This window comes from Rhinopithecus roxellana, chromosome 20 (assembly GCF_007565055.1).
Source record: "Rhinopithecus roxellana isolate Shanxi Qingling chromosome 20, ASM756505v1, whole genome shotgun sequence".
Taxonomy (NCBI): Eukaryota; Metazoa; Chordata; class Mammalia; order Primates; family Cercopithecidae; genus Rhinopithecus; species Rhinopithecus roxellana.
In genome coordinates, this window is record NC_044568.1 from 63,171,373 (window position 1) to 63,187,387 (window position 16,015).

The window sequence follows — 16,015 nt, forward strand, 5'->3', positions numbered from 1 at the left end:
CAAAAATATGTTATTTCAGGAGTGTAAATTGGTATAAGCACATTGGGGATTTACTGGGCAATATTTAATTATGAGTTAAAGATACATACACACACACGCGTGCACACACACACACCCTGTAACCCCCCTATTTCATGATTAACGATGTACCCTAGAAAAACTCATTCACATATGTAAGGAAACAAAATTTTCAAAAACTAAAAATAACTTTAATATCCATTGATAACAGATCAATAGATCAATAAATAGATCAATAGAGTACAGCTGTGAAAATACATGTGCTATAGCAATAAGTAGTAAAATGAATTTATATACTACCTCCATTTTGAGATAGTATATATGCACACACACACCTCATAATATCTTTCTCCTTCCATGTCTGTACAGTTTACATCAAGTTTATAGAAAACAAATGCTGTTTTGGATAGCTACAAGGAGCAAAAGCATGAACACACATGGCGAGAGAAACAAGAGTGAGGGCAGTTGTTTCCTTTGGAAAGGGAAGGAGAAAATGGGAATAGGCCAGGGTATATACAATTATATCTGTAATGTTTTAGTTATTATAATCTGCTTGGTAAGGTGAGTGTATTATCTCTTGAATGCGTGGCGGCTCACGCTTCTAATCCCAGCACTTTGGGAGGCTAAGGCGGGTGGATCATCTGAGGTCAGGAGTTCAAACTCCATCTCTACTAAAAATACAAAAAATTAGTCAGGTGTGGTGGCATGTGCCTATACTCCCAACTACTCGGGAGGCTGAGGCAGGAGAATTACTTGAACCTGGGAGGCAGAGGTTGCAGTGAGCCGAAACCATACCACTGCCCCCTAGCCTGGGCAATACAGTGAGACTCCATCTCAAAAAAAAAAAAATTAAAAAAAATAAATAATTCCAAGACACCAAAGAGTTCCCATTCAGAGTCACACCACTATTTGAGTTCCTTAAATGTGCAAGTGAAACCAAAATTGAAACAGCACAAACCTCTGTGACTTTTCCATTTAGTAATCGCAGGACTAAAACTCAGAGTTCATTACTAAAAGTGAATGGACAGGCTGGGCTCGGTGGCTCACGCCTGTAATCCCAGCACTATGGGAGGCCAAGGTGGGCGGATCATGAGGTCGAGAGATTGAGACCAACCTGGCTAACATGGTAAAACCCCGTCTCTACTAAAAATACAAAAATTAGCTGGGCATGGTGGTGTGCACCTGTAGTCTCAGCTACTCAGGAGACTGAAGCAGGAGAATCGCTTGAACCCGGGAGGCGGAGGTTGCCGTGACCTGAGATCATGCCACTGCACTCCAGCCTGGGCGACAGAGCAAGACTCTGTCTCAAAAAAAAAAACCAAAAACCAAAAACCAAAACAAAACAAAACAAAAACAAAGTGAATGGACAGAAAAAGTAAGAGTCCGGGTTCCAGGCTGGAACTCATGATAAGACTTACCCTGTGGGCCCTCAAGTAAAGAGACAGAGAAGTAATTGTTACTCCTTTATAAAGGTGATCATCACTTTTCTCTGTAAGTGTTCTGAACTCCTTAGGCAAAAGATACTTTATAATTACTTGTATGCCATCATATAAAAGTGTTGAACCTCTACTACATAACCTAAGAAAAATTGGTCCTTTCTGAACAGAGGCTCCTAATTGCTTTTTCCTTGTTTGAAGGAGTTAAAAGTCATTGTTGAAGGATATGCCTGTAATCCTACAGACCTGATGCCTTCAAGAAAACTCTCTCCCACAATTCTCTCTCCTGGTTCCATGCCTGTGCCCTTTATTATGTTTTGCTGGCTCTTTGCATCAAATGCTTACTTCCTGTTTCCCCTTTATTGAGCTCTGGAGACCTGGAACCGGTAACAGGCTTTGAAGAAAAGTACAAAGCCAGGAAAACACAGAAGACAGCCATGACTTTCCAAAAGAAAGCAAATCTTAACACATTTCTAATAACCTTTCAGCCTTTCCCCTGTCTGTAGCTTACATAAGATACTGGTTCAGACATGAGTCCCGAGAAACTGTAAATCAATGCAGTTGAAAACAGTTAAAACTCAGGCTAGGTTGGCAGAAAAGTTTAAGACAGGTAACTGGGATTTTATATCATAATCCTGGCTTGTTCTAAGCTCTCAGTATCCCTAAATGTTTCCTTTTCACTATCCCACAAGGAGGCTGACTGGGTGGCATTTCCTCTGGGAGCCACTTTAAATGCTTTAGACCTAAAATCTTCAGAACAGCACAGATGACCTTACATGCATCCACTCTCTGTAAAGTGTGCCATGATCAGTGCCCAGCACCAAGATGACCACATGGAAAAGGGGGGCACAGACAGTAAAGAAATTCCCCATGACCTCTAGATGCTCATCATTAGGTCCACAGCCATCCTTTAATCCAGAAAGCTGATGTTCTGCCTATAAATGGCTTCTGGCTCTCTAACCCAAGGCCTCCCTCCATCTCATGATCCTTTTACACTACAACGATGTTTTAATTGAAACTCCAGTCTCACTGGTCATGCTACTGCAGCGATTCACTGGGCACAGGCTTCTCTGTTCTATTCTGCTGTCCTGCACTTTGAATTCAGGGCTTGGTGTCAGCATGGAAAGCACCAGTGTTCTGATATGGCAGCCTTTGGTTATGTTCCCCCCAAGGGATTTATCATCCACAACCTACTCAAATCCCTCCCCCAACAGCTACCAAAAATTCCCCTGGTGAGAAATGCTATTATGAGAAGGGGTGGCTGCTTTGTGACTCACACTGTTTCATTAAAAAGATTTTTTTTTTCAAACAAATTTTCAGTAGAGGAATCCAAAGGTTTTCCAAAGCCACAGCAAAACAGAACAGCTCATAATACTATTTCTCAAAGGTCTGCCACTTCATAGGAGATTCCTATACCTCAAAATACTGGAGACATTTAGATTCACTATCCTTTTGTGCTGCACTTGGCCTCTGGGTTGAGAAAGTAGGTAGGAAATGGATGAATTAAACACAGCCAACATGACTGGGCTCGTCAGATATTAAGATGGACGGCAGCTAGCTTGCAAGTCAGCCCTCATCACAGGTCTTAAGACTTGCTTATAGCTTTCCAGGGCACTGGCTGCAATGGCATGAACGTTTCAGTCATCGCTAACCAGAGTTGAGGAAATCTAATAATATATGATGTACATGGGTATTTAGGGACACTTGTTATAGCAGCAGGCAGAGCTATAAAAAAGTGTCTTTGGCCAGGCGTGGTAGTGTGTGCCCACAGTCCCAGCTACTCAGGAGACTAGGGTGGGAGGATGTCTTAAGCCCAGGAGTTCATGTCCAGCCTGGGCAACACAGTGAGACCCTGTCTTTGAAAAAAGTTTGTTTTTAATTAAAAAATAAAAATTTATTTGAAAAGCTGACTTAAATTGCTGTTATATTTTTGATCCTGAATGGTGTTATACCATTTAGATCGTTTACACAATCTAAATGGACTAGAACAATATTACAGAAAACTAATTTGTTAGGTTGGAATCCCAAGGGCTCCCCCAAATCCTTGTAGGATTCCCAGAATACTCAGGCAGGCAGCAGGATAAAAGAATCTTAATGGTTCTCTCCAAAAAAGGCACCTTCTCCACAGGGAAAAGGTTATTTAAGATGGAAACAAATGAAAAGATCTCCAAAAAGCTAAGAAGTATGGGCAAAATGACCATGTCAGATGAGGCCTGTGATCTTGGGTTCTCCTACCTCTGTTCCTGAATCCAGGTTAAAGCTTCTCCTGGGCTGGGTGCGGTGGCTCAAGCCTGTAATCCCAGTACTTTGGGAGGCCAAGAGGGGCGGATCATGAGGTCAGGAGATGGAGACCATCCTGGCTAACACGGTGAAACCCCGCCTCCACTAAAGAATACAAAAAACTAGCCGGGTGATGTGGTAGGCGCCTGTAGTCCCAGCTACTCGGGAGGCTGAGGCAAGAGAATGGCGTGAACCTGGGAGGCGGAGCTTGCAGTGAGCTGAGATCCAGCCACCGCACTCCAGCCTGGGTGACAGAGCGAGACTCCGTCTCAAAAAAAAAAAAAAAAAAAGCTTCTCCTAGCCGGGCATGGTGGCTCACGCCTGCAATCCCAGCACTTTGGGAGGCCAAGGCAGGCGGATCACTTGAGGTCAGGAATTCAAGACCAGCCTGGCCAAATGGCGAAACCCCATCTTTACTAAAAATACAAAAATACAAAATTAGCCGGCTGTGGTGGCACATGCCTGTAATTCCAGCTACTTGGGAGGCTGAAGCAAGAGAACTGCTTGAGCCCGGGAGGCAGAGGTTGCAGTGAGTGGAGATCATGCCACCGCACTCCAACCTGGTGACAGAGCCAGACTCCTCAAAAAAAAAAAAAAAAAAAAAAAAAAGTACGGAGATGACTAATTTCAGAACAACTCTTCATGAAGTATGGATTAATTACTTTCCAGAGGGCTCAAGCTACTACCAACAAGAAAGCTGGAGCACTGCTATGACAAGTCTGATTCACCAAGACCAAGATGAGAGACCATACATACCTAAATACAAGGTGAAATTTCTCCGAAAATTATCCTTCTGAAAGTAAGGCACTACCAAGAGCCAAAGTACTCATAAAATGTCTCGGCATGAAACAATTCATTAAATTCTTTATTTTGAGAAAAATGTACTCAAATATAACACAGATTTATTACTTATTCCCGAGGGGAATACATTACAGTGTTGGCTATCATAAACAAGGCTTTAAAGTTTCTTAAAACTACACTAAAATCAACAATGAAAGAAAAAAGCCACCCAGGCTGGGCGCGGTGGCTCACACCTGTAATCCCAGCACTTTGGGAGGCTGAGGCGGGTGGATCACCTGAGGCCAGGAGTTCGAGACCAGCCTAGCCAATATGGTGAAAACTAGTCTCTACTAAAAAATACAAAAAACTAGCCGGGCGAGGTGGCAGGCGCCTGTAGTCCCAGCTACTCGGGAGGCTGAGGCAGGAGAATGGCGTAAACCCGGGAGGCGGAGCTTGCAGTGAGCTGAGGTCCCGCCACTGCACTCCAGCCTGGGCGACAGAGCGAGACTCCGTCTCAAAAAAAAAAAAAAAAAAAAAAAACAAGAAAGGAAATTCTGAAACATGCTACAATGTGGATGAACCTTGAGGACATTATGCTAAGTGAAATAGGACAGCCACAAAAAGACACTGTACGAGTCCACTTACATGCAGTATTTAGAGTATAACTAAACTGTACACTTAAAAACGGTTAAGATAGTAAATTGTTACATATATTTCATGACAGTTTAAAAAAAAAAAAAACTGGGGAGGTGGGGGAGAGGGGAGCCAGCACAGAAGTGTAGATGTTGTGAAGCTCAGAGACATAGACTTATAATACCAAGGAGGAAATTTCCTTCTGGGTATTTGTGGCTTGGGATAAATTTTACAGAGACAGATTTAAAAAGTGGTGAATCATGCTTCTAGAAAATAGTGTTCAATGACCAGAAAGAAAAGTGGCTCTAGGGATGACAAAGATACTGAAATCAAAGATGCAGATAAAGAGTTTGAAAATCAGTTTTTCTTCTGATATTCTCACTGAGAGGACAGAGAACCCCTTGTACTAAGACATATGTGGAATTTCTTGGTGGGTTCTCGGCTGGAACCACAAAGAAAAGATCACCTGCCCCAACCCAGAATTAGGGCTTTGGAAAAAAATGAGTGAAGAGAAGAAGTATATACCCTCGCAGCAGCCTCATGGACAAACACCTACTTTTATCTGTTTAACAGAGGAGCTGATGAAAAGGTGAAATCTCCCAGAAGCTAAAATATACAGACTCTTAAGGAGTAAGGAAGCAAAGATTCTTGGAAACAATAAGTTAATCGCTCTATAATAAATATATATATTCTCAGCACCTACCATAGGTCCTGGTATACCAGAGGCTATCAATGGAATAAATGAATGTTTTTGTTCAACAGATCGTCACACACAAAGGAAAAAAAGTCTTATATTTTTGGGTCAGTCACAGAAAAGGAAAAACAGGTCTTCCAACCTTTTTAAAGCCTGGATTCATCCTAAGCTCTTGACTTGTCTAGCTGCCTGGCTGGGGATGTAGGAAAGAGGGTAACTCAGGAAGCCCTTCTGTAGCACCAGCAGCCAAAGAAGAAAAGTCAGGAGGAAGACAAGTCCAGAAGGAAAGGGGACACTGACACAATTACCTTCTGTTCAGAGCAAATTCAATTCTGAGACCAAGGCAAATTGGCTTGGGCCTATATGCAGGCAATAATGCTTAGTCCCATGTAAAAGAAAACCATCAAATAGCCAACAATGTTGTTCCTGGTTGAACCTACCCTCTGGGAGCTGTAGAGATTGCTTAGCAAATATCTGACTATAAATACTGAAAATAAAGGCCAGGCACAGTGACTTCACACTTATAATCCCAGTACTCTGGGAAGCTGAGGCGGAAGGCTCACTTAAGGCCAGGAGTTCAAGACCAGCCTGGGCAACATGGTGAGACCAACTTCTCTACCAAAAAAAAAAAAAAGTAAAAAAGTTATCTGGGCATGGTAGCATAGCATCTGTGGTCCCAGTATTCCAGAGGCTAAGGCATGAGAATTGCTTGAGACCAGGAGTTCCAGGCTGCAGAGAGCGTGATCTTGCTATTGCACTCCAGCCTGGGCAAGAGAAGAAAATCCTGTCTCTAAAGAAAAATAAGAAGAAAAAATAAATAAAAAGAAAGCCAATGAATATATCAAAAAAGCATTCAGAGTTTATTTCTATGTTTAGGGAGAGAAAAACTAAATGCTTGGTGGAGTTGAGTTTCAGATGCAGAAGTTCTTCTCACTTGCTTTCAGGTTCATTTGTTACAAACTTAGATTCTCGGGTCTCCAGCTCTAGTGAATTCTGGGAGTGGGGTCCAGTCATCTGCATTGTTAACTACCTCCCTAGAGAATACTGGGCACCATTAAGTTTAAGAACCCTTTCGAACCATTCACAGAAATCAGGAGAGCTCTTGTCTGTATCTGCCTCCTTCTTGTTATAGATCCACGAGTGCACTATAAATTCTCATCATGCCTCCCCTAACTTGGAGTTTACAGGGATCCAGTGAACTCTTCCTTCCTCCTTTCTCCCAACAGAGAAAAGCTGTGTGTTCAAGACTAACAGTTCTAGGGAGGTCTCAAGGTAAACAGTCTCATCAGTCTAGAAACTATTTCAGCTGCTGCTTTAGGATTAAATTTGGGGTCTGGCATGGTGGCTCACACCTGTAATCCCAGCACTTTAGGAGGCTGAGGCAGGAGGATCGCTGGAGCCCAGGAGTTTAAGACCAGCCTGGGCAACAAATGGAGACCCCAATTACACAAAATTAAAAATTAGCCAGGCGTAGCGGCATATGCCTGTAGTCCCTGCTACTCAGGAGGCTGAGGAAGGAGGAACGCTTGAGCCCTACAGGCTGAGGCTGCAGTGAGCCATGATCATGCCACTGCACTCCAGCCTGAACCGAGCAAGACCCTGTCTAAAAATATATATATAAAGGACAGAAACCCAACTGCTGGATCCAAGGATAAACCTGTGTTCAAGTGAGAACCTAAGATTCAGAAGTGAAAACTGCTGGGTCTCTAAGAATCCCCTTCTCACACTCAAGACTAAAACCATGGTAATTACTATGAACCATCTGATTCAGACTAGGCCATGAGAAAGCTTGGAAAAGAAACAGACTGAAATTTATATGTAACCATCATCCTAAAAGACTGAGGTGGCCAGGCGCGGTAGCTCATGCCTGTAATGCCAGCACTCTGGGAGGCCGAGGCAGGCGGATCACCCGAGGTCAGGAGTTTGAGACCAGCCTGGCCAACATGGTGAAACCCTGTCTCTACTAAAAATACAAAAATTAGTCAGGCATGGTGGTGCATGCCTGTAATCCCAGCTACTTGGGAGGCTGGGGCAGAAGAATCACTTGAACCTGGAAGGCGGATGTTGCAGTTAGCTGAGATCGCGCCACTGCACTCCAGCCTGGGTGACAGAGTGAGACTCTGTCTCAATCAATCAATCAATCAATAACTGACTGACTGACTGACTGAGGTTAAGATTTAGGTTTTGAGCTAACTTCAAGATTCTAGAAACACAACTTCAGCGATCCACTGTCATTAAAAACACCCCTACCTGAGGATGGGTAGGAGCAGAATCAATATCCCATTTAAGTTACCACCACTTCCCTATGAAGTTTTTCCAATTTTGAAACTGTCAAAATTGAAGCTTAGTTTTATAATTGGGTATACAGCAGTACCCCTTGTCCAAGGCTTCACTTTACATAGTTTCAGTTACCCGTGGTCAATGGAGGTCTGAAATATTAAGATACCATCATGCACCGCCCAACATGCATGGGTCAACAACCAACTGCATACATGATGGTGGTCCTGTAAGACTATATACTGTACCTTTTCTATGTTTAGACACACAAATGCTTACAACTGTATTACAATTGCCAACAGTGTTCAGCACAATCACATGTTGCACAGGTTGGTAGCCTAGGAGCACTAGGAGCAACATATAATCTAGGTATGTAGCAGGCTATACCACCTAGGTCCATGTAAGTACACCCTAAGACGTTTGCCCAGTGACAAAATCCCTTAATGACCCATTTCTCAGAAAGTATCCCTATCATTAAGCAATGCACGACTGTACTTTGAGACAGGGAGACAGAAAACACATTCATAGAACTTTTATCATAGCATATTGTTATAATTGTTCTATTATTAGTTACTGCTATTGAGTTTTTATCGTGCCTGATTTATAAATAAAACTTTATCAAAAGTATGTATATACAGGAAAAGACACAGTAGATACAGGGTTCAGCTTAGGTACTATCCACAGTTTCAGGCATCCACTAGGGGTACTGGAACGAATCCCCTTTGGATAAGGAAGAACTACTACACTCAAATTTCTGTGCCCAATATGCTTGGGGTGAATACCACATATGTAAAATACACAGCATGTTCCTTTTCCCGAAAGGAACTAGAGCTTGCTTCATTTCTTTGGCTAAGAGTAGCCTAACTCAAATTATTCCTTGTGACATGACATATTGAGATGCATCCTTGTTTAATATCAAAATGTACATATCCCATAAAACAAACACTTTATGAGCTAAGCCACTGTTTCTTACAACACCATTCAAACCTCAGTAAGCAAGAGTTAACTATGACCTTCAAGAAATTATCTTTGCCTCGGGGTAACTTTTCTATTTTAAGAAAATAAGCCCTCATGGTAATAAAGAGCTAAAAATTCTGCTTTTTAAAAAAAGTTTTCATTAACAATAGAAGTTTTGCAGGGCAGGAGACCCATCATGCTCTCTGGAGACCACAGAATGCTTTTCCCTCTCCAGAAACCAGGTGAAGGCCCATTACTTCTAGCACACCTATGGCAGGGCACAAAGGCTTTCTGATCCACTCCAAGGGAGCTGGCAACTCTCCCCTATTAGCTAACAATAAAAGAAAATTAAATCACTTGAGAACCCTACAGTGGCAGCAAAATAGAACCCAAGAGATATCCTGCTAGCATGTTCAAAGACTTATTAAAAGGCACCTTGGGCCAGGCATGGTGGCTTATGCCTATAATCCCAATACCTTGGGAGGTTGAGGTGGGAGGATTGCTTAAAGCCCGGAGTTTGAGACCAGCCTAGGCAACACAGTGAGACCTCATCTCTACAAGAGATTGTATAAAAATTAGCCACGCGTGGCGGTGTGCACCTAAGTCGCAACTACTCTGGCAGCTGAGGTGGGAAGATGGCTTGAGCCCAGGAGTTTGAGGCTACAGTGAGCCATGATTACACCATGGCACGCCAGCCTGGGTGACAGAGCAAGACCCTGTCTCAAAAAAAAAAAAAAAAAATAACAAAAACAAAACACAATCACCTTGTATCAGTCTCAGTTGATGGCTTGATGACAATAAAGAACAGTTTAGACTTTTCTGAATGTGTGTGTGTGTATATATATATATGTGTGTATATACACACACACACACATATGACTAAGAAGTTGAAGTGAAGCCCTCAATGGCCAGCCCTTTTATAGTAGAACCTAGAAAACAGCAACTTCTTTCAATATGGTGAATCCTGCATGTTTTGTATCCCACATTTGGAAATCCATACTCTTGAGACAAACAGAACTACTGAAAGAGAATGACCAGACCTCCAGAATAGCACCGAGGCAGCCATCAGGAGTTACAGCAAAACTTACATTTTAACGTGGAATGGAAGGGACTCACTCTGCTTCTAGAAAGCAGCCCTTATCAGCGGCATTATGAGTAAAAGCAGCCCACCAATGCAGGTCAGACTTTAGGACACAGAACCAGATTCCATTTGGGGGCTACAGCTAGCACAGCTGTAAACCTCTCCACCCATCAAATTCTGAGATGATTAGGCCAGGCACGGTGGCTTATGCCTGTACTCCCAGCACTTTGGGAAACCAAGCTGGGAGGATCATCTGCGCCCAGGAGTCTGAGACTGCAGTGAGCTACGATCTCGCCACTGCACTCCAGCCTGGGTAACAGAATGAGACCCTGTCTCAAAAGAAAAAAAAAAAATCTGAGGTGACTGAAGGTAGACAACTATAAGAGAGTGCCCCCATAGGAACTCCACCACTCTCCATTTAGATGTCCTTTGGCTTTTGTGCACATTATCTCATGAGACCCTCACAATGACTCTGAGAGGTAAGCAGGACAGGTGTCTTCTCCATTTTACTGATGAATAAATTGTGACTGAGGTTAAATGACTAGATTGCCCAAGGTCACAGGTCATGCAGCTGATCAGCTGCCTAACCAGGAAATGGGCCTAGCACTCTGACTCACAGGCCAGCACAATCTCCAGGACACCACGCGACTTCCTAATGTTTACAGATAAGAGGCAGAAGAGGGTACTGGTTAAGAGCCCAGGTTCTGGCACCAGCCAACCTACATTCCGATCCCATCTCCACCACCTACTAACAGCCTGATCTTGTGTGAGTTCCTTAACCTCCCCCAAACCTGTTCCCTTACCTGTACAATGGGGGTAGGGGAGAACAGTCTTACTTCATAGAGTTATAGTGATGATTAAGTGAGATGATGAACATAAAGCACTCAAATTCATGTACTCAAAAGATGTGAGAGGAAGGCACAGTGCAGAACCCACAGCAGAGATCAAGGAACACAGTCCTGCTCTCATGGAGCTTAGACTTTAGGCAAACTGTACGCAAAAAAAGTAAAAGATAAAATGCTTACAAAATATGTTTAGAATGATTAAGGTGCAGGGCGCAGTAGCTCACGCCTGTAATCCCAGCACTTTGGGAGGCCGGTTCAGGCAGATCACCTGAGGTCGGTAGTTTGAGACCAGCCTGATAAACATGGAGAAACCCCCATCTCTACTGAAAATGCAAAATTAGCCCCAAGCTTATTGGGGGTGGTGGCACATGCCAGTAATCCCAGCTACTCCGGAGGCTGAGGCAGGAGAATTGCTTGAACCCGGGAGGCGGAGGCTGCGGTGAGCTGAAGTCACGCCACTGCACTCCAGCCTGGGCAACAAGAGTGAAACTCCGTCTCAAAAATAAAAAAAAAAAAGAATAATTAAGGTAACAAGTGAGTGACTGGAGAGAATAACAGGAGGGGCCAAATTTTTTTTTTTTTTTTTTTTTTTTGAGACGGAGTCTGGCTCTGTCGCCCAGGCTGGAGTGCAGTGGCGTGATCTCGGCTCACTGCAAGCTCCGCCTCCCGGGTTGACGCCATTCTCCTGCCTCAGCCTCCCGAGTAGCTGGGACTACAGGCGCCCGCCATCTCGCCTGGCTAATTTTTTTGTATTTTTTAGTAGAGACGGGGTTTCACCGTGTTAGCCAGGATGGTCTCGATCTCCTGACCTCGTGATCCACCCATCTCGGCCTCCCAAAGTGCTGGGATTACGGGCTTGAGCCACCGCGCCCGGCCAGGAGGGGCCAATTTTTAAGAGTGGTCTCTAAGTCCTAAGGGATCAGAAAGAGGATTTCGTGTGAAGAATGGACAGAAAAGCACTCTAGGCATAGGGAATGGGATACGTTGGGGGTCACAGCACAGGGAAGCCAGGAACCTAGAGAAGACAAATGTGACTACAGCGCTTCCTCTCCCGGGATTTGCGGAGCAAGGCTGGAGCTCATGAGGATGACCACAACTATCTTCAAAACGACAAAGATGAGGCTCGAGAGAGGGGATATGTCTTGCCCAAGGTCACAGCTGCTCAGAGGAGGAGCTGGGACCAGGGCCCTTCAGTATTCTACCTCTAGACTCAGCCTAAGCCCACGCTCTCTGAGATGGCCTCGGATACACTGAACTCCCCCATGTATTTCACTGACAACTGTTTTCTGTACCCATGAAGAGTTGCAAGAGCACCTTGAAAACACAAGGAAACGCATCATATCAACTTCCAGGCATCTAATCAATTGTGCACCAAAATCTTTACCCTTCTAATCTTACAACACAACAGCAAAAGCTGCTTAGACCTTAATGAAAGGCTCCAAAGCAGAAACAAGTTTTGCTTCTTGCAGCAATGAGCAACAGAGGAAACATGTCCTGGAAGATCCCATGGTCTGTTTCAGGTGAGATGGAACCAATGCTGCACACGAAGGTTCATCTCAAATGAACTGCACAGGAAAAGTTAATTACTTTATGTAAATAAAAGAATAAATCCCTAAAGCAGTGGTTCTCAACCAGAGTGATACCACCCACACCCCAGAGGGCATTTGGGAGTTCTTGGGGACATTTTGGGGTGACACACTGAACTGCTGGATGCTATCAGCATTTAGTAGGTGGGGCCAGGTATGCTCAATGTCTTGCAGAAGGACATGATGGTCCTACACAGTAAGGAATAGATTACCTACAATATTAATAGCAGCCTCCCATACACGCTTTTGACACCCTTCCCCAAAGGATTAATGTGCTCCAACTTTCCTGTCCCCACAGTTCAGTGGCTCTCCCTACTCTCACCATAACAGGATGAAAAAAAATAAGGTTTCACAGCTTAGGACTGAAATTCTGGAATCCAATTATAAGCTCATAACTTTAGCATGGAACCTGGCAGTAGCATAATAAATAAATTTTTAGTAAGAGACAGACTTAAGAAATTTCAGCAAAGAAAAATAAAACTCCCTTTCTTCCTCCCTACATATCTCATGTTTTTCAACACACAAAATTCTGTGATTTTAGAGAAACTTCTTATAGTGCTTTTAAGTTCAAAACCAGATGCTCATTACAGTTCTTCTAAACACCTAACCAGTCATCTCAAAAATATGGCTCTCTGGACTAAATTTCATAGGAAAAATTATGAATTTCAAAATGCCTAATTGTGATCAAACGCCTGAAAGAGCCAAAGGCAATCATGTCTTGCATCTCATTCAGGTCAGAATTTGATGAGGTCAGAAAAGCTCCAATGATATCCGGAGGTCTGTTCAGAGATTAAAATATCATCCTAACAATTCATAAGCTACTTCTAAGGGTTACCCTAAATTAGTCACTAATAGTTTCTCCCCAACTCTATTTCACATGGTTTATAGAACTGACAAAAAAACAAAGCAAATGAAAACAAACCCCAGGCTATTTGCAGGGAGGGGGAAAGCAATACCTCAAAAGTCAACCCTATTTCACAGTAGGTAAAACAGTGATCCACGAGATATTACCCTCCATAAAGTACCCTAAAGGCAGGAGCAATCTTTCCCCTACACAATATCTAAATTTTCCCAACTCACCCAAAAGAACCTTAAGATGTCACTTATTCACTCAACTTGCCAATTAGCAAACAGCGGCCCCACACACCTTTTGGCCAATTTTCTAGAAGCCTGACCTAGCAGACAGACCTGTTTTCCTCCTGCCAGGCCTTTTTTGCCCTCCCAGTAGGAGCCTGGGAAATCCCCCTCCAACCTTTTGCTGGCCTGTCACCAGAAGTTCATAAAATGAATTCATCCAGATTCTCTGAATCCTCCTTTTCCCCAGTCATGTGCCAACAGTCAGGCAATAATGCCCCACCTTGACAGGCTCTCTGTTACAAAAAGATGCAGATTCACAGGAAGACCAAGCACTTAGCATGGAGCAGAAGAAAAAAGATGGAGGGAGGTGAGAGTCGTGGAGCCAAGCCTGCTGCATGCAGTACCGGTGACCACAGCCCTGGTCCTGCAAAGCCCCCGCGAGACTCGCCGGCTGGGCCCTCCGTACAGCAGCCACACCTGTCTATGCCAGCCGCCTGCCGGCTGCTCCATTTTAAACATTTCAAACAGATCTCCAGCAGGGTGGCAAAACTGGGCACCTCTCTCCCAGCAAGAGTGAGAGCCCTAATCCAGGCATCACTTGCCCCTAATTTTATTTCATTTTCATACTCTCTGTTTAGGAGACACTGCTTGCTCCAACCGGCTCCATCTCTCCGTTACTGGTGAGGCAGGCACAGTGCTGCAGTGGTAGAATGGAAGCACCCAGGCTGACTTGCTCTCAGCCAGAGAAGACCTCCTCTCTGAGGAGGGAGAGGCCAATAAAATGGGACTCCAATAGGTAGGCTTCGCTCTGCCCTTCCACAAGTGAACACACGCCGGGAGTCCTAAAACGCCAGGCTCTGCAACCTTGCAGAAAGCCTAGTTTCCAGAGGGTAGGTATCCCATTCATCCTTTGGCATCGGGAACCAAAGGGAAGGCAGACAGATCCCGGTCGTGCACTATATTCCCAAACCTTGGCACGCACGCGAAGGCTGGGGGCGCCCCGGCGCGCCCTCCCTCCGAGGCCTCCACCACCGTGGACTCACCACTGTGCGAGCTGAACCACCTGGGTGCGATGTGCAGAGGTAGAGCATCCGCCAGCGAGGCTCGGGAGCCCAGGTACAGCATCCCGTCTCTATGGTGACTGCCGCCCGTCTCCTGGTAACCATTGCCATGGGCATAGGTGGAGTCGGACGCGGACCCTCCGCCGCCGGGCGCCCTCTCAGAGTCGCCGGTGCCCCGGGAGGCGGGGGTGTAGAGGCCAAAGGGCACCCCCCCGGCTGTGCTGGGGTCCATGCCCATGCCTGCCACCGAGCTGACCGAGCGGCTGCGCAGCCCCATGGCCCCGCCGCCCGTCCGGTAGTGCCCGAAATGGGGCGCCCCTCCCGGCGGCGGCACCGCGCTGTCATCGGTGGAGACCCCCGGGAAGGGGCCCCGGGAGCGGGCCGCCGTGCTCTGCTTGCCCCCCATGCTCGCCCGGGCCCCGGTGGGGCGGGAACCTGGAGGCCGAGACCCTCCCCCACTTCTCAGCAGCGGGGGGAGGGCTGGGCGAGCATAAAGGGGGAAGGAGTCAAAAAGGAGACCCGGAGGGAGAAAAGAAAAAAAGCAAAAGAAAAAAGGAAAAAACCCGCGGGGCGGAAGAGGCGGGCAGGCGGGCGGGCGGGGATCCCAAACTCAGAATTTCAAACGATCCAAGCCAAACGCATGTTTCCCCTCAAGGTCCAAAGAGGCGCAGTCCGGCGCGGGGTCCGCGCGCCACAGGCCGCCCCCGGGCTCCGAAAGCCGGGGGAGCCGCAGGGAAGGAGGGAGGGACGCGGCGGCGAGCGGCGGGCGGGCGCGGGGAGGCGCCGGAGGAGGCCGCCCGCCCCGCGGGAGGAGGCGGAGGACCGGGGGCGCCAGGCGCGTCCCCCGCCTCAGGACGCCGCGACCATGGACGGCGGCCCGGACCTCTCCAGGCCTCGAGCGGGCCGCGGCGCTGGGCGGCCAGGCGCAGCTCGGGAAGCCGCGGTCGCGTCGTGTCGCGCTCTCGCTTCAGTCGCCGCCGGCCCCGCCAGCCGCGCCACCCTGCTCGGTCCCGGGCAGCGCTCACCGGCGCTCCTCGCCGCCGTGGAGACAATGGAGGGCGGCAGAGCGCAGGCGCGGCCCGCGCCCCCTCCCCCTCCCCCCGTCGGGTTAACCCTTTCGCGGCCCCTGCGGCTCCCAGGCAGCTGACGCCCCAGCAGTCCCCACCCACCGCCCGCCCCCGGCCGGCCTGTGACCTGGGCGGCCTGAGCCACTGGGCGTTAGCAACAGAAAGCAGATGTCTTTGAAAAGCCAACACTTGTTAAGTCCCCGAAAATGGCAAATTATTCAGG

General features: G+C 46.4%; 1 protein-coding gene across 3 annotated transcripts in view; it reads right to left on the reverse strand.

Moving 5' to 3' along the window:
• ZNRF1 (zinc and ring finger 1) overlaps positions 1–15,795 on the reverse strand; it is a 114,885-nt gene extending 99,090 nt beyond the window's left edge. For 2 of the 3 annotated variants that reach the window (XM_030924541.1, XM_030924542.1), the window contains exon 1: positions 14,708–15,795. In XM_030924541.1, the coding sequence (XP_030780401.1) occupies positions 14,708–15,131 (424 nt within the window). In that variant the 5' untranslated portion in view covers positions 15,132–15,795. The remainder of the gene's footprint in view (positions 1–14,707) is intronic. The other variant, XM_010382966.2, reaches the window with a different exon arrangement.
• Positions 15,796–16,015: the final 220 nt, after the last annotated feature.